Genomic DNA, 23,487 nt, shown 5'->3' on the forward strand with positions numbered 1-23,487 from the left:
TCTGGAATGTGGCTGTATACAGGCCCAAAGTATACATCAGAAATTCCCAATGGACTTGGAAAACTCAAAGCAATAGGATTTTAATGCATATGGAAAGGAGGACCAATAAATGAGATACTCTGTTTTTCTGAAGTTATTTGTTAAGAAAGGTGCATAAATGGTCACTTAGCTCTTAAGCGGGTTAGAAATAATTTCCAAAGTATTGTTATCGGAGGTAGAAGCCTGCTTTCCTTTAGTGTAGTAACTAATTACCAGATGGGTTAATTCTGCAGTTTCTGGTGTGGTGTTCCATTTCAGAACACTCATTAGATGTCCTAACTTCATATTAACAGCTGCACACAATGTTCTTCTCTTTCACAGTCCTCTTTGATATAAAACATTTTTGCTATTCTCAGTCTTTTGGATTCTTCTGCTTATGGTAATCACTCAGACAGTTTTTCTCTTGAATGTAGAAAGCAGCATTCCCATCTGTCTTCTGAAATCGAACACTCATTTGGGGTCTATCTGAAAGCTTCTCCTTCCCTAGAAATGTTCTTTATTGTGAAACTAAGTAAATGAATGTCAGTCCATGAATGAACTTTCATCAGAGCTAGTTAGTTGGTAACATCTAAAAAATCTGCGTCTATTTATAAGCAAAAGCAGCTTTAAAAACATGCGTAAAACTTGCATTAAAATTGTAAAAGCTGTGTCCTAATATTTCAGCACAAGATCTGAGTACCTTCTGCTATGTAATTCAGCACAGCATCTTTGCTGGGCCTAGAATATGTTATGCTCCCATGCTCATAATAATTTATTATTTTTTTAAATTTTCTTTCCTTTACAATGGGTTTCCATACTCATTACAGCTTTCTCCATAGGCATGTTCCTATAAATTTGCAGATTCAACTTGACTAAATTAAGAGGTTTCTATCCATGCCTGGCAAGTTTCCAGAACTACAGAAAAACAATTAGGATTGCCTTTCTGAGTTCTGGCTTCAATTTGATGCAAAATCAGCCATGGTAGCTTACATTATGTTAAGCAATGAAACTGTCTAAAGCAACTTAAAAAAAAATTGTTTTCTGTGGCTGTTCCAGCTGTGGGAAAGTAGATGTGTATTGTTAATGGCTGGTTCCAAACAGATCACATGACTACACTCTGGCTTCTCCAGTGCTAACGCTCTTTAGGTGTGTAAAGAGAAGACAGTTATTTCAGATGGCCAAAACTATTCCTGAACTGATCCTCCTTCATCTGCTGATGAATCAATTTAAGCATCTATTTTACTGAATAAAATAAACTGTGTTAAATTTGCAACTTTAACAATGCTCAAGTTCAGAGCTGGTATTTTCTGTACTGCCATAAAACAATGAAATGTGCCACAGCTAATCTAAGTAACAAGTTTTTCCAACATGAGTTAAATGCAAATAAAATTGCATTGTTTCTGGAATCTGAATTAATGTGTTTCCTGGTCTTTCCTGTCTTATTTTCCTCCCCTTAGCCTGTCCCCTTGGTTCCTTTAAAGCATCTGTGGGAGATGACCCTTGCCTTCTCTGTCCTGCCCACAGCCACGCTCCGCTGCCAGGTTCCACTGAATGTGTGTGTCAGAATAACTACTATCGATCTGCTTCTGACAATTCCGATGCTCCCTGCACTGGTAAGTATTTGAAAGGAGTACCTGAAAGCAGGGAGAAGGGCAGTTAATGAGAGACAATTTCCCTGAATGATTCAGGGAAGTTCCAGCTCATCTCTTCTCATAACCACTGAAACAGACCAAAACTTCCCTGGGCTTCCTTCACTCGGTGACTGTAGATAAGAAGTTAGAAGTGTTCCTACATGCTATTTACAAAGTCGGTACGCTAGTGAAAATATGTATTTAGAATATCGGGGCGTTGCAATATCAGACATGCAGACTCAGGCAACTGATGTTGTCTACCTGGACTTGCTCAAGTCCTTTGGCATCATCCCAGACCACATCTTTATCTCTGAGTTGGAGCGATATGGGTTTGAAGGCTGGACTATTTATTGGATAAAGAATCAGTCAGATGGTCATAGCCAGAGGGTTGTTATCAACAGCTCTATGTCCACGTAGAGTCTGGTGATGAGTGGTGTCCCCCACGGGTCTATCTTGGGACTGGTACTCTTTAACATCTTTATCAGTGACATAGATGATGGAATTGAGTACACCCTTAGCAAGTTTGCAGATGGCACTAAGCTTAGTGATGTAGTTGACACCGCAGAAGGAAGGGAAGCCATCCAAAGGGATCTGGACAGGCTTGAAAAGCAGACCCATGAGAACCTAGTGAGGTTCAGCAACTCCTTGCACTTGAGTCGGGGCAATCCCAGATATGTTTACAGACTAGGAGAAGAACTCCTTGAGAGCAGCCCTACAAAGAAAGACTTGGTGGTTCTGGTGGACAAAAAGCTGGACATGAGCCAGCACTGCGCACTTGCAGCCCAGAAGACCAGCAGTATCCTGGATTGCATCAAAAGAGGAGTGGCCAGCAGAGGGAGGGAGGTGATCATCCCCCTCTACTCTGCCCGTGTAAGGCCCCATCTGGGGTACTGCATCCAGGTTTGTGGCTCCCAGATCAAGAAGGATCCAGAGCTGTTGGAACATAAAAAGGCCATGAGGATGATCAAAGGGCTGCAGAACCTCTGCTATGAAGAAAGGTTGAGGGAGTTGGATTTGTTTAGCTTGAAGAAGAGAAGGCTCCAGGGAGACCTCATAGCAGCCTTGCAGTACTTGAAGGGAGCTTATTAGATGTTAGGAAAAAATTCTTTATTCGGAGAGACAGGTTGCCCAGAGAAGTTTTTGATGTTTCATCCCTAGAGGTGTTCAAGGCCAGATTGGATGGGGCCCTGGGCAGACCGATCTAGTGGTGGCAATTTTGCCCATGGCAGGGGGGTTGGAGCTTGATTATCTTTAAGGCTCAACCTAAGCCATTCTTTAATTCTATAATTATGAACATTAATAGGTCAAGAAAGTAATTAACCCCACAAAAGGAATTAGGGTTGGTGATGAACTCTCAAAAGGCTAGTTTATATAACACATCAAGAATCACTCATGAATTTTGTGGCAGTGAAGGAATTAATTCATGTCCCAAAGCAACTTACAGTCACTCTATGGCTATGAAGTTAAACACTCAAAAACTAGGAAATGTGTTTTGTTTTGTTTTTCTGTAATCCCTTGTTTTATATACTGCACAGACACTATCTTCAACAACATCAAGCAACTTTTACTTCACGGGGATTTATTTCCTGAGCAGCTGTCTATCCTTTGCATTGGCTGTGACAAGAATCCTCAGGGAAAACTAGTATGTGATTATACAATTAAATACTATATCACAATATAAATACAATACAATACAAATACAGTACAAAGTGGCAGAGTTAGGTTAACAAAATCAAATTTAGTTCTGATATTTCCTGACATCCTAATGCTTCATCTTACCACTAACATATTTTTACCAGTCTTCTGTGTGCAATTTTCCAGCATTGTTATTTTGTTCATAACACTGGAAGTGAGTCCCCCAGGTACATATGTCTACAAGAAATGTCCAAATGCTCCAGCATTGAACAAGATTGTAGGTTGAGAGATCCTCCACAAAAACCTCATCCAGCTGTAATAATAAATAATATAATCCTTTACATTAATCAATATCAAATAGACAAAAGTCTATCAGCAAGTATCTATGAAACCTATAGAGAGATAATAGAGAAATAGTGAGAATAAGAATTCTTGGTTTTCATTAAAGCCTTTTGGAAAGATGTGTTCTGTAGTTCTTTTTTCCTTACTCCTCCCTGTTCCTGAGCTCAGCTACTCTGTCCCTGCCTTTCCTGTCTCCACATCCAGATTTAGCAGTGAACTCTGCTTTTTATTTTTACTTTTCTGACAGCTTTGTCTAGCCTTCAGTATCTTGTCCCATTCTTATCCTCATGCTGCCTTCTCATCCTCTGCGTTTTATGCCTTCACTTTACTTTTTCTGACAGGGCAAGTGGTGTACTGTGGTTCAACCCAGCAGGTGGCTGAGCACTACACAGTCACTCACTCACTTCCCCCACTTCTCAGTGGGATAGGGGAGAGAACTGAGAAAAACAAAGTAGAACTCATAGGTTGAGATAAAACTATTTACTAAGACAGAGAAAAGGAAAAGGATAATAATTATGACATATATTTGTATAAATGTATATAACATGTGATGCACCAGCAATTGCTCACCATCTCCCATCCGATACCCAGCTAGCCCCATGCAGGGGAAGAAAGCAAGATGAACTTCCACCTTCTTCAAAACTCCTTCCTCTTGATGTCATATGGTATAGAGTATCCCTTTGGCCAGTTTAAGCCAGCTTTCTTAATTCTGTTCCCTCCTAGCTCCTTGGGCCCTTCACTGAGAATGGCCTTGGCTCTCTACAACACTGCTTAGCAGGCATCTATAAACATCAGCATGTTATCAACATTGTTTTTCTCCTAGAAACAAAATATAGCATACCAGACACTCTGAAGAAAACAGTTCCATCGCAGATGAAACTAAGATAATATCCACCCCTTATTCCATACCATTTACTACATCATGCTCAGGTGTCACAATTTCTATACATCCTAGCTAATCCCGCAGTCCATGGGCCATTAATGTAGATTGTCCATGGTATTCAGTTTAGTTCACAACTTTGGGCTTCATCTGTTGTAACAGTCCTTCAGTGCAGGAAGGATGATTCACAGTGTTGGGTTACTGCATGCAAAAGCTAATTCTGGTTCCATTGGAGTTTGTTCTTCTTTAACCTGGGAAATTCTTTTTGTACTACTGTTAACAAGACACATAATGACCATAATAAAATGGCATGCAGTATTAAGTAGTAATTTAACATCTTACAATTTAAATTATTGGCTGTTCTCACCCAGCATCAAATCACCTTGAGGTACACAATGGACATCCCCATCCTTCCACATTACCCACAGTGTGCACCCAGGTCCTTGAACAAAAGCAATCCCATGAATAGGCTTGCCTTTGCCTGAGGCAGGAATAACCCAGACTGTCTTGCCCAGCATGGAAGACATGCAGATATGTACACCACCAGCACTTTATCCCCTTCTACAGTACGAAGGAGGTTTGACTGGGCAGGACCAGCTCTACTGGCAGATCTCTGAATGTTGATTAACCAGATAGCTTTTGCTAAATGTGTGACCCAATGTTTGAATGTCCCAATGTTGTCAATGTATTGCAGGTGTTCAGGAGCTGTCCTAATTCTGTTCCCTCCCAGCTCCTTGGGCCCTTCGCTGTGAATGGCCTTGGCTCTCTACAACACTGCTTAGTAGGCAACTATAAACATCGGTGTATTTTCAACATGTGTTTTCTCCTAGAACCAAAGCATAGCATCATACCAGACACTGAAAAAAACAATTCCAGCCTAGGTGAAACTAAGACATGGTGGAGGCACAGAATGGGCTGTTTTTAATGCTGTCAGAATGCCATTCAAGAATCCTGCTGTAGCAGGAATAGTTGTAGGGCAAGTGCTATTCAACTGTTGCAATAGATGGAACAGGCTAACTAAAATCTGAGAGAATTCAGAGGTATTAGGTGCCAAAGGAGAGATCTAGAGGTCTCAGTAGAGACCAGTATTCACTAAGCTTGTGTAAAATTTAATATTTCAAAAGTTTGGAACCTTTCTAAACACTGTTCTTTTGTAGAAAAATATAAGTCACACCCTTGATACAAGGACCCTTCTAGTCAATTTTGTGTCCCTAAAATATGATTGTGTAGCTACTCCCTTATGTATATAAATGTATGTCTGATGTAGCAAAGAGCACATTTTTCATAATTTTATCTGGAGGAACATCTAGAAAAGAGTAAGAATGAGAAGAAAAAGCATCTTTATTTTTAATCTTCTGTTTTTTTTCCCTACTTCATTGTCTTATTCCCTCTTCTACCTCTTTCCCTTCTGTCATAAGATTTTTATCTTTCATTCTGTCTTCTAGGCATCCCCTCTGCTCCCCGTGACCTCAGCTATGAAATCGTTGGCTCCAACGTGCTCCTGACCTGGCGCCTCCCCAAGGACTTGGGTGGCCGCAAGGATGTTTTCTTCAATGTCATCTGCAAAGAATGCCCAGCACGGTCACCAGGGACATGTGTGCGCTGTGGGGACAATGTACAATTTGAACCACGCCAAGTGGGCCTGACAGAAAGTCGTGTTCAAGTCTCCAACCTACTGGCCCGTGTGCAGTACACTTTTGAGATCCAGGCTGTCAATTTGGTGACTGAGTTGAGTTCAGAAGCACCCCAGTATGCCACCATCAACGTTAGCACCAGCCAGTCAGGTGAGAAGCCCCCTGCATCTGAGTCCTAAAATTTGCATCTGTCCCTCACTTCATTTGCTTCAGTGGAGCTGCAGCTTTTTGTTTTACTCTTTTTTATCTTGCTCTATCAATTCCTCAATTTCACCCCTGTCTTTCTCTTTCCTGCTTTATCTTGAATGGCTTTTATTTCTTCCCTTTTTGCAAAAAAACAACTTAGTATACCAGTTGATGTTCTTGTACATGGTAAGTAGATGTTGAGGAGAAACTGCCCTAGAGTATATAGCAATGTAGATCTGTGGGTCAGACAAAGTATCTTGCTTTGTCTGCTACTAGGACTAGAATTTTGTGAGCATCAGCTTGCCGCAGCAGCTCTTAGCATTTCTTAATTTTTTTCATTCTCTTTGCTTTGTCTATTTCCTATTCTTCTCCATTTTATCATAGAATCATGGAATCGTTAGAGTTGGAAGGGACATTTACAGGTCATCTAGTCCAACTCCCCTGCAATGAACAGGGACATGCACAGCTAAATCAAGTTGCCCAGGGCCTTATCCAGCCTCACCTTGAAAGTCTCCAGGGATGAGGCATCAGCCACATCTCTAGGCAATCTGTTCCAGTGCCTCACCATCCTCACTGTAAAAGTCTTCTTCCTTATATCTAACATAAATCTACCCTCTTTGAGCTTGAAGCCATTTCCCCTTGTTCTGTCACCACAGATCCAGCTGAAGAGTCTGTCCCCTTCTTTCCTGTAGCTCCCCTTCAGATAGTGAAAGGCTGCTATCAGGTCTCTTCAGAGTCTTCTCTTCTCCAGGCTGAACAGCCACAGCTCTCTCAGCCTGTCCTCACAGAAGTGTTCAATCTCTTATCTTCTTATACTTCACTGACATACATTCATATACACATTTAGCATTTTTCACCTCTTCACTTTTCTTTTTTAATCCATATTCTGAGTTACTGTTTTTCTGTTGTTCCAGTACACCAACTTCCATTCCCCTCATTTCAGTTTCTACCTCAATGCATTTTAACAAATAGTGTTGAGTGCTTTGTCAAATCTACTCACCTTTTGCCTTATTGCTTACTAAAAGTAAGAAGGTAGAAAATAGAGAGGAATTATGTAAAGATGAAGATATAGATAAAGAATACAGAGAGGCACTGTATAATGGTATAACAGCCTGTAACAGCAAGAATGTACACGATTATATTTACTAATCACCTACATATACTGAAAATGAAAATTACAGTTTTTACTGTTACTGGGGAAGTGTTAAACTGAATTTTGACAAAATATCCAGAAGCAGAGTCACCATTGCAATTTTATTTGAGCTGCACTCAGTTATTTACACATCTTGTGTTTACTTGTACTTCGCTCTTGCCTTTTTATCTTTGTTTTGCTAAATGATCTTGGAATGTTATTCTCTTGTCAGTAAGGAACAGATTTTTTTGCCGTTTACATGATAGAATTTTAAAATCACAGAATCATAGAATCATAGAATGGCTTGGGTTGGAAGGGACCTCAAGGATCATCAAGGTCCAACCCCACTACCACAGGCAGGGCCACCAACCTCCACATCTAATATGAGACCAGGCTGCCCAGGGCCACATCCAACCTGGCCTTGAACACTTCCTGGGATGGGGCATCCACAACCTCTCTGGCAGCCTGTTCCAGCACCTCGTCACTTTCTTGGTAAAGAACTTCCCCCTCATATCCAACCTAAATCTCCCCTCCTTCAACTTAAAACCATTTCCCCTTGTCCTACCAGTATCTATCCTTTCAAAGAGTTGACTCCCCTCCTGTTTGTAGGCTTGTAGGACTTGTAGAAGAAGTTTGTAGGACTTGTAGAAGAAGTCAAATTGATGTATAAAATAAAGAAGTTTTGTATCCGGATGAAAGAACCGCATCAAGCGAATTCTGTAGTTCTGTGAATATCCTACACAAGGACTGAATTACAGAAACAGCTGGAGAGAGCATGTGTACAGTTCTATTAAATGTTACCAGTAAGAGACTGGGTATGTATTGTTCTTTATAAGCATGTATAAGCAAGTATGGAGAGGAACTGTACACAGCTTGATTAAGAAGGTATGGAGAGGAATAATGTGATGAGGAAAATGAGGGGGAACAATTTAAACTGGGCAGCATAAAATATCTTTAAACATTTAGAGATGTGTAAATGTTAAACTAAAATAAAACTAATTGGATTTCACACTGTAGTTGCGGAAAACACTGGGGAAAAAAAAAACAAAACAAAACAAAACAGAAAAAAACAAAACCAGTAAAACTCAAAAAAAAAATGCTGCAGGATATGAGGTTGGTTAAATCACATCTTTTGATTTCTGCTTCTTCCATGCCTTCAAAAGTAAGGGAACACATACACAACCCAAGCAACTTCCTACTTTTAGCAAATGCCAAGGGTTTAAAAAAGTCTGTTGCTTTCTTTTGACCATTACCTCAAAGACACTGAGTAACATATACAGGATACCTGGTCCTCTTAAGAGGCTGGCTGCAAGTAGGTGGTCAGTTTTTGTTTATAGTAAAAGATCTGGCTGGATAATTCATTTGGTAATTTCAGGCAAATCCTTTGACATCTGCTGAAGATAGGCAGGTATTCTATTAACATCCTAAAGAATTCTCTTTCTTCCTGCTTCTCCTCACCCTTCTTCATCTGATGTAATTTAAGTGAACAGCTGCTTCCTCCTTCTGCCTAAAATCACCAAGTCTGCTCTTTTGATTTTGTTTGACTTTCCTCACCGCTCCTATTCTCCTGGGTGTCTCTTAGCATGTCTGGGCATGTTGGGTTTCTTGGATCTCTCTCTCAAAGTGGCCTCTCATGCACTAAGGCAGTCTTCAATGAAAGAAGGCCAGATTCCTGAAACAGTGTATATTAATTGGCTTGATTTTGTGTTCCCATGTTTTTTTCTTGCTCTTCCATGACATCGCTAAGAGTGAGCTTGAAATGGGCCACCCTCAACTCACAGTGGTGATAGCTCTGCTGTCAGTAACAAAGCCTTGCATCCTCCATGACACAGCCCATATCATCCATATCACCCTCCTTTCAATCCCCTCAGCAGTTTTTCACATTAGTTTAGCTTGCTATTGTTATTATTTTAACAATTATTATTACATGGCCTGGATGGATATTCCAGGTTGTTCCATTCTTAAAGAAACAAGGAGGGGACAGCAATACTTCTATAAATACATCAACAGTAAGAGGAGGGCTAGGGAGTATCTCCATCCATTGTTGGATGCAGAGGGCAACACAGTGACCAAGGATCAGGATAAGGCTGAGGTACTTAATGCCTTCTTTGCCTCAGTCTCTAATAGTAAGACTAGTTGCTCCCTGGGCACACAGCCCCTTGCGCTGGAAGATAGGGATGGGGAACAGAATAGGCCCTGCATAATCTATGATGAGATGGTTTTGGACCTGCTCTGAAAGCTGGACATTCACAAGTCCATGGAGCCAGATGGATTGCACTCTAGAGTGCTGAGGGAGCTGGCAGAACTGGTTGCCAAGCCACTCCCCATCATCTTTCGACAGTCCTGGTTAACCAGGGATGTCCCGGTGGACTGGAAACTGGCAAATGTGATGCTCATCTTCAGAAAGGGCCAGAAAGATGATCCTGGTAGCTACAGACCTATCAGTCTCACCTCGGTGCCAGGGAAGGCTATGGAATGGATAATCTCAGGAGCCATCATGGAGCAATTAAAGGTCAACCAGGGGATCAGGCCCAGTCAGCGTGGGTTCATGAATGGTAGATCCTGCTTGACAAACCTGATTTTGTTCTGACATGGTGACTTGCTTAGTGGATGAAGGTAAGGCTGTTGATGTGGTCTACCTGGACTTCAGTAAAGCCTTTGACACTGTCCCCCACAGCATCCTCATGGAGAAGCTGGCTGCCCATGGTTTGGATGGGCATACGCCCTGCTGGGTGAAACACTGGCTGGATGGCCAGGCCCAAAGAGTTGTGGTCAATGGAGTTAAATACAGTTGGCGGCCTGTCACAAGTGGTGTCTCCCAGGGCTCGGTAGTGGGGCCACTTCTATTTAACATCTTTATCAGTAATCTTGATGAGGGGATTGTGTGCACCCTCAGTAGGTTTGCATATGACACCAAGTTGGGAGGGAGCGTTGATCTGCCAGCGGGTGGAAAGGCACTACTGAGGGACCTGGATAGACTGGATTGATGGGCCAAGGTAAACCGTATGAGTTTCAGCAGGGCCAAGAATCAGGTCCTGCATTTTGGTCACAACAACCCCAGGCAACCCTACAGGCTTGGGGAGAAGTGGCTGGAAAGCTGCCTGACAGAAAGGGACCTTGGTGTGCTGATGAACAGGGAGCTGACTATGAGCCAGCAGTGTGCCCAGGTGGCCAAGAAGGCCAGTGGCATCCTGGCTTGTATCAGGAATGGTGTGGTGAGCAGGACTAGAGTAGTCATCCTTCCCCTGTATTCAGTGCTGGTGAGGCCCCACCTCGAGTACTGTGTTCAGTTTTGGGCAGTTCAGTACAGAAAAGACACTGAGGTGCTGGAGCAGGTCCAAAGAAGGGCAACAAGGCTGGTGAAGGGCTTGGAGAATATGCCCTATGAGGAGCAACTAAAGGAACTGGGGCTGTTTAGTCTGGGGCTGTTTAGTCTGGAGACCTTACTGCACTTTTCAAAAACCTGAAAGGTGATTGCAGTGAGAGCGGGGTTGGTCACTTCTCACTGGTGACAAGTGACAGGATGAGGGGAAATGGCCTCAAGTTGCGCCAGTGGAAGTTCAGGTTAGAGAAGAGAGAAACATATATAAAAATCTGAACTGGCTTAGAGAGGTAGATTAACAACAGCTTGTCCTGGATCAATTCATGGCTGTTTGTATTACTGATTGTTTTTTACTAGTTTAGCCTTTTGCTTTAAAAAGTGCCTGTTTATTAAGAACATAACACTGAAATGACTATCTTTTATAACACATTGGGACTGAATTATGCTGAGAATTCCACCTCCCCCTCACCCTCAGCAGAAGCAGATTTTCATTCTCCAGAAAGTTTCATGGCTTTAACATCCGTTCATCTCTCTTCCTGCTCTAAGGACTTTTTTGTTCTCGTTCTTTTTTTTCAAAGTAACTACTTCAGGAAAGGGCCTGCTGTTAAGCAGGTGTTCTGTACTTCTGATGTCAGAATATATGAATGATGTTTATAGAAGGACAATAAAATGAAAACTACCCCAAATTGTAGCTGGATTTCTCCTCATTGTAATCTAACTTTAGTTGGGTGAACAGTATTTGAAATCATTAATCATACTGTCTTCAAGATAATATTTTGTTTCCTTCCTACTGATGTAATGAATTCAGGTAATAAAAAGTAATAGCAGTTCCACAAGTTCAAAAGTCTTGAGCTGAGCATCAGACTTACAGAACAACAAATCAAAAGATTTCTGAAGTTAGTAGACACAAGCTCTTGCTTTCTGTTTTAGGTTTGTTCTTCCAAATCCCTCTTTTATGTTTGATGACCAAATCGGTGCTTTGTGCATAAAGTAAATGTCATAGTATCTGGCACAGACTTTAAACACGAAGTATCATAGTGGAATCAAGAGGGTTGGCCGCTCCATTTGTGTAGTGTGCCAAGCTTGCCTGTTCACTAAAAGACAGAAGGTTAGGTTACTTAAGAGCAGATAACAAAACTCTGTATGAAGCTTCCACACATACATACTTAACAGTGACTCTGGCCCTTGAGCTGATGGTTTCAAGCAGTAGTGTTGGTCAGAAGTCCATCCAGACTGGACTGCAGGGATACTGACAGTCTCAAATACAGCAGTAGTTTTGCCATCTGGATTACAGTCTTGTTAAGACTGGTCTAAGATTCAGGAGCTAGTCTGAACGCTAGGCTGCAGATGAGGCTATGAAAATTAGATGCATTCATTCTCTATGATCTGCAACTGAACTGGGACCACTGACTGGAGGAATACTTGAAAGTCCGTTCCTTAACTCATCCGTATCCTGCACTGCCATCTTCCAGTTTGCAACAGTGATGTGGAAGTGAGAAAACTCTGTTATTTCAGTAGCCCATGCTTGGTTTTTGTTTTGTTTTGCTTTGTTTTTCCCCAGGCAAAGAATTACATTCTAGGGGAGAAGCATTAGAGAAGTAGTGTGCTCTCTTTTGCTCTTATCATATTGTATGTCCAATCACAACCCTAGAACAAGGAGGTGGCACTGAACACTCTGTCAATGTACTTTCATCTTGCATGTAAAAATGTAAAGTTTCAAGCCCAAAGTAATTCTAGCTACAGCATATGTCTTTTCAGAATTCCTGTGCATGATCAGTTAGATGTGGGTTTCTTCATTGTCTGTCCCAGTTTTCAGTGGCTGTATCTCTACTCCCAGTAGAGTAAAATTGTACTTGGATTTCTTCTGGTTATTTTACAAAGTAAAAAGGGAAACTAAGGGAGGGAGTGACCTAACCTTTTAGTTTTTCATAATAAATATTCAACTATAGGTCCTTGTTAACCTTTTCACTTTCCTTCTCTCTTTTATTCTAGTGCCTTCTGCAATCCCTATGATGCATCAGGTGAGTCGTGCTACCAGTAGCATCACATTGTCTTGGCCTCAGCCAGACCAGCCCAATGGGGTTATCCTGGATTACCAGCTACGGTACTTTGACAAGGTGAGAACAGAGTGATGCAGTGCAGATTGCTGGATAGATATTATGCAGAAGAGAATGGGGAAGTCTTCTGTCTGGAAGATTCACCCTTGGATCAGGTTGGATGGTTGAAAAAAATTATCCAGTTATGAAGGAAGATCAAACTCTTTCAGTATCAGTCCTCAGGTTTCCAAATGTCTTTATTGGAAATGGACTCACTGCAACTGTGCTGTGTCTCCATTTATGCCTGGATGGACATCTCTAAGAAATTTTGAGAGAAAGAATGGTCTCTTTCATTTACTAGCTGGCAGATCCCAGTTACATGTTTATGTGCTGAAATGACAGGGTGAAAAATACAAAGTCATTCTCCATTCACTTCTTTCACAACTCCTAATCTTAAGGGGAAGAGGTCCATAGGGCTGTTCAGACAAGCTCCCATTCTCTGTATCTGATCTCTTATATAAGAATTCTGTAGGGCTACTGTTACTATAGCAGTAAAGGGCCATATTGTTTCTAACAACGTGCCTGCCAGCTTCTCGGATATATTCTCACTCACGATTTTCCAATAATGCTCCACATAGCATTCCTTGATATGAAGATTCAGCCATATGGGCAAAAGTCTCACTTTTTTTTTTTGGTCACTGACATTCACAGGCAGAAGATGAGGATAATTCACTTACTTTGACTAGCGAAACTAACATGGCCACTATATTAAATCTGAGTCCAGGCAAGATCTATGTCTTCCAAGTACGAGCTAGAACAGCAGTGGGTTATGGCCCATACAGTGGAAAGATGTACTTCCAGACATTAATGGGAGGTAAGTACTACCATTTTGTATTCATATCTGCACATGCCCATCTTTTATTTGTGTCACTGTTTTCATTCGCTTATCCTCTGGAGATTGCTGCCAGACACTGCTACTCAACTTGTGTGCTTGTATATCACAATTTGCATGTGCAGATCTTTTTCACTCAGAGAAAATTCATGTCGTCAGCATGTTGTTTACAATCCCTTAGCCTTTACTACCTTCATATTTCCAAATCCAACTCTTTGTTCTCATATAACTTTCAGCAGGAGCAGAGTGTTAGTAGAACTCTCTTTAGGAGAGTATTACAGTGCATAGCACTATAGGCTGCTGTGGTTTGATCTCCACCTGTTACAGGACATCTTACAGCTCTGTGAAAGTCTTAAGACAAGTGGGACAAAGGACACATACACAAAACCTTACCTTCTAGCAGTATTACCATCCACTCATACAGAGAGTAATATACTACATTGTGATGCCCTTTGGTCTGGATCAAAGGTACATATGTCTACAAGCTAAAATAATAGAAGGAAATGGGGTCAAAGCCTGGGTTTAGAACCAGCCTATACTTAAATGGCTAGTCAGATGTCAGTGAAACAGGGAAAGGAAGAATGAACTGGGAGGGAATACTGGCTTTTCAAAAATAGGAAGGAAAGCACTGGAGAAGCACAGTTGAAGGGATGAAGGGATAATCAAGGGAAGCATTTGTTAAATGATCAGGATTAGCCTGGTAGGCAAAAGGCTGATACGGGTAGAACTGTGGCTGAAATCTAGATGGGCAGATGGGAAACTCGAATTGTACCTGTTCTGTACATTTGTATGTGTGTGTCTTCTTTTCTAGGAGAGCACTCAGAGATGGCGCAGGACCGTCTGCCACTTATTGTGGGCTCAGCACTTGGTGGTCTAGCCTTCTTGGTAATTGCTGCCATTGCCATTCTTGCCATCATCTTCAAGAGGTGAATTCTTTGACCTGCTCAGTGCCAGTGCCTGCACCCTAGACAGTGGAACTTTCTTACCCCTGCTACATAATACAATCCCCAGGGAAGCTGCCTGATCTACAATTGTCTGTAGCCAGTTTGCTGAAGGATAAAAGCTGTACGTTCCAGATCACTCCGTGGAACGTAGATTCATAAAACATAGGTTAAAGACAGCAAATGCCGCTTTCAATTTTGGAAAGAAGAAATGGCAGATAAGGCAATGTAGAGATAGACTGATATGGTAAAAGAGCAGGGCAGAAATTTTAAAAAGAAGGAAAAGTAAGGGTCACTAGCAGAGCTGTGTAGAGGTATAAAAGTAAACAATGGAGGAGGGCTGAAAAAAAAAATAGTCATCACCTGCTCCTTTAAAGGTTTGAACTTAATTCCCTAGACTGTCAGTAATGGATTCCTGGATCTTTTCTCCACCCTGCCACTGCACAAAATGAACTTTTCAGCTTTGTCTGTTGAACTAAAGAGCTACATAAATCACTTCACTTTAGAGAGTGACACCTAGTTTTAGTAATTTCTTTTTTTTTGGTTCTCTTCATTTTTTTAAATTTGTATTTTTCATCAGTGCATATTCACTGTTAAAATACAATTTCTTGTTACAGATGGAAATGTGATATTATGTGCGCAAGTCAATAAAGGATATATTTTTCTAAAAAAAAAATCCATACCCAGAGTAAATTAATATTACCAAATCTGAGTAGGGGTAAGAGATTAATTTTTTTTTGTAAATTTAAATATGTAAAAAGAAATATCATAAAAGTAGATACATTTATATACATGAAGAATCATGTCGTAGTGGTTCAGAGAAAGTGAAGCAATAACATTGCTATTTTCAATGTGTCCTTGATAAGGAAAATAAATTTGATGATGGAGGAAATCCACATGAAAATCTTTAAAAGATTGAATATACATGGAGACAAATACAATAATTTTAAGTTGGTTTTGCAAATTTTTGATACATCTGGTCCAGCCAACATACAATGTGAAACACGTATTTTAGCTAATTTTTGTTTTAGTTTTACGATGGAAAAATACTAATATGTCAGATGACCTATAAAAAATCTGAACGTTGACCTGACTTTCATGTCCAATAGCAGAGTTAGAGTTTGTAGTCCCCAGTAAAGCCATTTTTTCCCCAACAGAAAGAACAGACTTAGAAGATGGAAATATCTGTGTTTTTGGAATTTTAGCAGAATTTTAAGAAATAAGCTACATAAGTATGAATAATCCACAACATTTCCTGTTAGAATGATAAAATGATAGGAAAGGAAAGTAATGTTGTGTTTCACAAATCTCTGACTTCAGATGCTAATTGAATCAGATAGAAGGTCTTGTGTTGAAACAGCAAAGCGTATGAATTGGTAAGACTTCTTGTATACAGCAGAGATTCTATAGGAAACCAGGGTTTGATTTACAATCTGGTATAATTAATATGATTTAGAAAAGATAGTAAACTAGTATGTACATCTTCAGGGGGAAAATAAAACTATAAACATTGCTGGGAACAAAGGAAGTGACTGGAAAAGTTGAAAATATTAAGATCAAACCAAGAACCAGATAATACTTGGAAAACAACTAGATCACGTGATAAAAGTGGCTTGAATAAAACACATTTATAATGATATTGAAATCTTAGAAGCACCTATGCTGAGAATCACCTATGCATACTGGAATTTAGATTCTTACTTACAATAACTATTACAGTAATAAAGACTGTTTTAAGCTGCGCATGTGGAGATCACATAATGGAACAGATGTTGTCTATCCATCTTGTTCTGTGTGATTGTTTTTGGGTACTGTACTGAAAAGAGTAGTCAAAGTACACACCATTAACAGGGAAGAATGAGAAATAAAGAGTGGAATTTATATACATCAAGCATTTGTAATTTGAGTAGATTGCTCTCAGAATGTTTTTGAATGTTTTTTTTTCAGAGGAGATGGCCTAGATTACTATTGAAAATAATAATTTGTTGTAATTGAATGAAATTAAAATGCAAATTAACAAGAATATCAAGAAAACTTCCAAGACAGTAAAGTTAAACTGCAGTTTTCTTTTTCAGTTAACTGTTGGATTTCATCTCATTTCTCATGTCTAAATTGGGGCTGCACACAGTGGTGTAAGAACTACCAAGTAGAAAACAAGCTAGGTTACCAAGAGATTTGCAGGAGCTTAACACTATCATATATATCTAAATTCAAGGGTTCTTTGAGTCTTTCACTGAGAAGCCTACCGCAGCATCGAGGGCAGGCTTCTGCATGTTTTGACTTTCCTTTCCTTTATGTCCTGCAGTAAAAGGCGAGAGACTCCATACACAGACCGCCTGCAGCAGTATATCAGTACACGAGGTAAGTGTTCTTGAGCAACAAGAGCCATTTGAGCAAATGGCAAAGACCCATCTCTTCAGGACTCCGTAGAACCCGTTTTCCACAGGGGCTGATTCTGGTGATGTTTTGGACTGTCTCCTCCACTGCAGGACTTGGAGTGAAGTATTATATTGATCCTTCCACATATGAAGACCCCAACGAAGCTATTCGAGAGTTTGCCAAGGAGATTGATGTGTCCTTCATCAAAATTGAGGAGGTCATTGGATCAGGTAGTATGAGAATCTTCAGATTTTGAACCTTCTTGTCCTGACTTAGAACACAAGTGGCCTGAAGTGAACCAAGTTCTGACACATCAAGTCTCTCAGAATAGCTAATCTTCATTTTTACCAAAATTTATCTTGATCTAAGTAGATCACTCACATGCTCTCTCCAAACCAAGTTTAAAACACTCTTTGAAGATTCATTTGACTTCCTCATTTGAACTCTGAGCAAGTAGTCCCCAACCTGACTGAATTCAGAGCCTTCATCAAGAATTTTACCTTGACCTGAATGGTCTTAAGTAGCATTATTTCCAAGCAGTTCCTGGACTTTTCCATATAGGAATGTTTTAATGCACCTGACTAAACACTTTGCTGTGTTTCCTTACTTGAGGTGTGTTTCATCCCTCCCTAACAGGAGAATTTGGAGAGGTGTGCTTTGGGCGCCTAAAACACCCAGGGAAACGTGAATACACAGTAGCTATTAAAACCCTGAAGTCAGGTTATTCAGATGAACAGCGTCGAGAGTTCCTGAGCGAGGCCAGCATCATGGGGCAATTTGAGCATCCCAATGTCATCCACCTGGAGGGCGTGGTCACCAAAAGCCGACCAGTCATGATTGTCACAGAATTCATGGAGAATGGATCACTGGATTCCTTCCTCAGGGTACCATAACTGGAGTCCCCCACAACTTTTACCTCTTCATCTTGCTGTGTGCCATTCTCAGACCTGATAATTACCTATCCTTCCTCTTCCCCTTGTCTTCACAAGTCCTCAATAGCCCTCTGTATGTGCAATAGGAATAACAGCAAATTATCAGGTTAATTGTTTTTGAAGCCAGTATTACAAAAGTTCGCCCATCATCTCTGCATTGTTTTAGATCTCTCAAACTCAACAATATGAAATTATTCATCTTTGTACATGGCCTTTCAGTTACGATGTACATACTCCAAATTTGTCTTTTTAATAATGCTGTTCAGAGTTAATTCCACTGAATTTTTTCAGGTAACTTCCAATAATTAAATTTGTTATTATTTTTGGACTCGAGTGTCTACCATGTTTTTTCTAATAATGAAATAAAAATACAGATGCTTCTGTAGTATAGATGCTTCACTTCTTTCTTCATTGATGCAGATTACAATTCAACCCAGCCACTTCAGCAGGTGCATGTTGAAGAGCACATGAAACCATTGTATGGAATTGAATAGAACTCCCTGTAAAAATCTCAAAACATTAAGAGCAGATTTTATGCTCCCCTTCACTTAGCCATCTTAGTAGTTAATGAGAGACTACTCATAGGATGCTAAAGTAGGATACGACCACAATATGAGATTTATTTTCAGAAGTAGATCACCAAAGTCTTAGGCCTTAGAGTTTGGCTGATATTAAGACATGCGTTTTCTAACTTCATAAACCCACCTTATTAACTTGCTCTTTGTTAGTCTGCCCTATAGGCTTCATTTTCTGTGGTCATAAAAGCCTATGTTTGCCTCTTCATTTGCAGCAGAAGGAGGGACAATTCAGCGTGTTACAGCTGGTGGGAATGCTACGAGGGATTGCAGCTGGCATGCGCTACCTTTCAGATATGAACTATGTGCATCGTGATCTTGCAGCGCGTAACATCTTAGTCAACAGTAACCTTGTATGCAAGGTGTCAGACTTTGGTTTGTCCCGCTTTCTGGAAGATGATGCTTCAAATGCCACTTACACTGGAGGTCTGGTGAGTTACCACTGTGGAATGATTTACTGCATTGCTGCCCACTATAAATTTGTTCTGTGTGCACCCTTTTTAGCCTGTCTCGAGGCCAGTGGGACCAGTGGGTTGAGGGTGAAGCCTTCTACCTTGCACGCTGTCTATTCCAAACCAACAAAGAACAATAACTGAGTATCTGATTCCCTCTGCCATGTGAAATTGAGTCTAAGTGCAGTTCTTTGTGGGATGATGGTGAATAGGACAAAAACAGGACAAATTTCTTAAACTGGTGTAGGTGCTATCTTTTCCCTTACATTGGCTTCTTACAGGAAATTAAAAGGACTGAAGGGAAGACTGAAGTCTGTACTATCCCATTTGAGGAAAGAATGCTTTTTTTCCTGTGGAAAAGATAATCAGCCTAAATATATGTATGGACTTACTACCAATCGCCAAATGAACTTATTGCCTATAATGTTCTGATGCCCATTATACCTTCCACAAAAGTGGTGGGAATGTAACAGGTGGATTGAAACTACTATTTAGTATGCAAGGAATGAAGAATTCTGTCACTGAAAGGTGAGAATAGTTTTAGATGTACATATTCTAAAGAACCAACAAACCTGAATCATATTTCATCTGGCAGGTTGTAATTGCATGTCAGAGAGGTTAAGATGGAAAGAAGAGAGATTTAATGATAGCCACTCATTGGAGTTGCCGGTTGAGATTGTTCACATTGTGAGTTATGGTCATACAGGATTCTCTCTTGAGTGGTACTGAGGTGACCATCTGCAGATTGGACCCTCTTTCAAGTTTGTTGCCTCCCTAGGACTCAGATTAGGGATGTCACTAGAGTAACGAAGAGTTTATTACAACTTTTACCATCTCCTGCTCTTTCATGTAGTTACCAATGATGTTGCCTCAGGAAGTTTTAGGTCATCAAAAGGGCCCTGGGATGATTACTAGGGAATTCAGTTGCTTAGTTAGTGTTTTCCTCTATCCTCCCATTGATGTGGAAAGATATTGGAAGAAACAGGCAAATCTAGGACAACAATGTCTAGCTCCAACACTGGTGTCTTTGCCAGAATTCTTTTTTTGTAACCACTAGGCATTCTGTAGGCAAGGCAAGGAATGACACAGTTAATGAGAGTGTTTTACATTGGTCCAGGGAGCACTGAGGGCTTGGGGGTCCATCTGAAATGCCTGTACACCAATGCATGTAGTATGAGAAGCAAACAGGAGGAACCCGAAATTTCAGTTTGTTCCCAGATCTATGACATGGTTGGTAATAATGGGACTTGGTGGAACGAGTGCCCCAGCTGGAGTGCTGGGATCGAGGGCTGTAGTCTGTCTGGGAGAGATGGGCAGGGCAGACAAGGTGGAGAAGATGCAGTGTATGAAAGGAAGAGGTTTAATTGTGCAGTCCTTTCAGTTAGGGATGATGTGGTTGAGAGCCTCCAGGTAAAAGGATTAGGGGCATGTGCAACAAAGCAGATGCTATCATAGATTTCTATCATAGTCCACTGATACAGAATGACAGTACTGATTAGTTATTTAATAGACAATTAGGAGAAATCTCTGAATTGGTAGTCCCTGTCCTTTTGGGAGATTCCAAATTCTCTGGTATTAGCAGGGAATATCATACTGTAGTGACAAGTAAGTCTGGGAAATTCCTGAAATACGTCAAAGATAACTTCTTGTCACAGATACTTAGTTAACCAACCAGAAAAGATGTCTTCCTATACTTGCTCATGAGTACAGAAGGCACCGTGGGAGATGTGACTGTTGGTGATTGTCTTAGCCAAAGCAATCATGAAATGTTTTAATTTAACATTTTTAGTGAAATGAGAAAAATGGTCAGCAAAGTTGTCATTCTTGATTTTAAAAGAGCAAACTTCACGACTCAGGGAGGTAGCAGAGTTCCCTGTGAATCTTCCTCTAAGGGCCTGGGGGTCTACAAGAGCTAATTAATTTTTAAGAACCCCTTTTAAAAGCACAGAAGCAGGCAAACCCACTGTGTCATAAATCAAGTAAGCAGGGCAGAAGAGCAGCTTGGCTGAATAAGGAACTCTTCTTGGAATTCAGGTAGAAAAACAAAGCATTATGATCTCTCTAGGCAAGGTCAGGCCATACAGGAAGACTGGCTGGAGAGCAGTGCTGCAAGAAGGGATGTGGGGAAGCTGGCTGACAGTAGGTTCAATATGAGCCAGCAATGTACCCTGGCAGCTAAGAGAAACCGTGTTCCGGGATGCATTAAGCACAGCATAGCTGGCCAGTCAAAAGAGGTAATTATCCTATCACATACAGCATTGATCCAGCCTCTCTTGGAATATCATGTGCAGTTCTGGGTTACACAATTTAAAAAGGATGTTAAGATACTTGAATGCATCCAGAGGATTGCAAGAAAGCTGGTTAAAACTTTGGAAAGCATGTTGTATGAGGAGTGGGTGAGGGCACTTGGTTTTTCTCGTTTGGAGAAAAGAAGGCTCAAAGGGGCTTCATTGCTCTCTACAACTTCCTGAGTACAAGTAGTAGAAAGAGAGTTGCTCATGGCTTTCAATGTCCAAATTGTTGAGACTTTCAGGAGGATTTGACTATCGCCTACCACTTAAATGCAGCACAGAAGAGCTATAAAACTTAAATTCCATTAAATTAAGGATTTGTAGCAGTCAGGGGGTATGATTCTGGTTTTGGTGTTTTGTTTTTTTTTTTTTAACTTGTATATATCGATAGAACAAGGTGGAAACTTTCATCATACTTTGAATTTAAACCACCAATGTCTACAAGACAAAAATTAACTGAACTGACACATCATTTTGGAGTTGTGTCATTCTAGTGGCATCTAACCTGGTCAACGTTGTCATTTTCCCAAGTAGTCCTTATCTCACTAACTTGGTTACTCTCTGATGCTTTCTAGGGTTGCAAGATCCCTATCCGTTGGACTGCCCCTGAAGCTGTCCAGTATCGCAAGTTCACTTCCTCCAGTGATGTCTGGAGCTATGGCATTGTCATGTGGGAGGTGATGTCCTATGGTGAGAGACCTTACTGGGACATGTCCAATCAGGATGTAAGTTGGGGAAGTGGTGGGAATGTACATCTGCCTCTCTGCTCTGCATCCGTTCAAGCAGAAGAAAGTCGTACACTGCCAAGTGACCGAAGCTTGTCTGTCTTTTGTTTTCTCAGCTGCGATAAAACTTTGTTCTACTTTTTTGGCAGGTAATTAATGCCATTGACCAGGACTATCGCCTGCCACCACCCCCAGATTGCCCAACTGTTTTGCATCTGCTGATGCTTGACTGCTGGCAGAAGGAGCGAGTCCAGAGACCAAAATTTGAACAAATAGTCAGTGCCCTAGATAAAATGATCCGCAAACCATCTGCTCTCAAAGCCACTGGCACTGGGAGCAGCAGGTGAGATGAGGGTTTAATGTAAAATAATACAGCTGGTTTCTGTGAAAACAGCATAAGGAAAACTAGGCAGTAAATCAGTCTATATAGTGTTTTTCCAATCCTCTCTTCCAAGGCTGAGACCAATTAAGAAGAAAAAAAAGGAGTAGACAGTTGAAAGAGATGTATATCCTGATTCAATTTGTGGGTGACGAGGATGAATTAGGAGTTGTGAATGCTGAATGTGACAAGAAAGAAAGGTCTTGACAAGTTGAGGGACCTTTGGGGATGGAAGTGGGGACAGATCTGGTGCAGCTATACAAGATATTATAGAACTCTGCGATCACAAGAGGTGCTGAAGGAAAAAAAGACCATAGCTTATGGAGTGAAGGAATTCTGTAGCTAAAACTAACTAGAACTGCAGCTTACATCTCGTATTTTCCCATCTGCATTTTGCTACCTGATGGAACCAGGGGGAGAATGTTAGTAAAGTAGAAGTCTTCAGGGGGAGGTAAATGGAGCTAAGATTAGAAAGCTGTTGGGCTGATAATAGAATTACATCCTGATGATACGGAGGGTTTTGCTGCAGTTATCGACTTTGGCTCACTGCAATGCACTGCAAAGCTTGGAGCAAGGAAAAGCGCAAAGTAATGCCCAATTTACTAAAAAAGAGCACAGAAAGAGAATTGCTCTGAGACAGATTCAGATGCCAAGAAAAACTGAACATGCCATTCATAAACAGTGTTTTCTTTGACTTTTTATTGCTTTTTTTCTGTCTGATGTGTGTTGGAGCCCAAATGACACACTGTCTTATAGGTTCCTTTGTGATCTAAAAAAACACATCCTAGAGAAGTGGAGAGCTATTCACAAAGGTTAAAAGGTACAAGGTCTCATCTCTGTGCCTTGGAAACTGCAGATCTTAACTCAGACTATAGGTTTAGACTCAGAAAGCGTGGAAAGACCTGGGATAAGAAAAGGAGGTTGTTCCCGAGAGAGTATAAAGTGGGAAGGAAGGATCAACAGCTTAGGTTAGGTGGATAGTTTTTAGGCAGAAGAGGGAAGACACAATCTAGAAAAAGACATTAAGGTGGGGCTTTGTGTATCAGAGCATGAAGAACAAATGTAATTGTTTAGTTCATTCTGCACTGTTCTCTCTTTCTCTCTC

At 40.8% G+C, this 23,487-nt stretch overlaps 1 protein-coding gene across 1 annotated transcript in view; it reads left to right on the forward strand.

The window, feature by feature from the left end:
• Window positions 1-23,487, forward strand: part of LOC110397993 (ephrin type-B receptor 5) — a 76,995-nt gene that overhangs the window by 46,703 nt on the left and 6,805 nt on the right. Inside the window, exons 6-16 of the mRNA XM_021395140.1 lie at window positions 1,476-1,631; window positions 5,952-6,290; window positions 12,773-12,897; window positions 13,528-13,690; window positions 14,520-14,634; window positions 16,955-17,010; window positions 17,139-17,258; window positions 17,665-17,912; window positions 18,751-18,966; window positions 21,854-22,003; window positions 22,153-22,346. Coding sequence (XP_021250815.1) covers window positions 1,476-1,631; window positions 5,952-6,290; window positions 12,773-12,897; window positions 13,528-13,690; window positions 14,520-14,634; window positions 16,955-17,010; window positions 17,139-17,258; window positions 17,665-17,912; window positions 18,751-18,966; window positions 21,854-22,003; window positions 22,153-22,346 — 1,882 coding nt within the window. The remainder of the gene's footprint in view (window positions 1-1,475; window positions 1,632-5,951; window positions 6,291-12,772; window positions 12,898-13,527; window positions 13,691-14,519; window positions 14,635-16,954; window positions 17,011-17,138; window positions 17,259-17,664; window positions 17,913-18,750; window positions 18,967-21,853; window positions 22,004-22,152; window positions 22,347-23,487) is intronic.

Source organism: Numida meleagris, chromosome 1 (genome assembly GCF_002078875.1).
Source record: "Numida meleagris isolate 19003 breed g44 Domestic line chromosome 1, NumMel1.0, whole genome shotgun sequence".
Taxonomy (NCBI): domain Eukaryota; kingdom Metazoa; phylum Chordata; class Aves; order Galliformes; family Numididae; genus Numida; species Numida meleagris.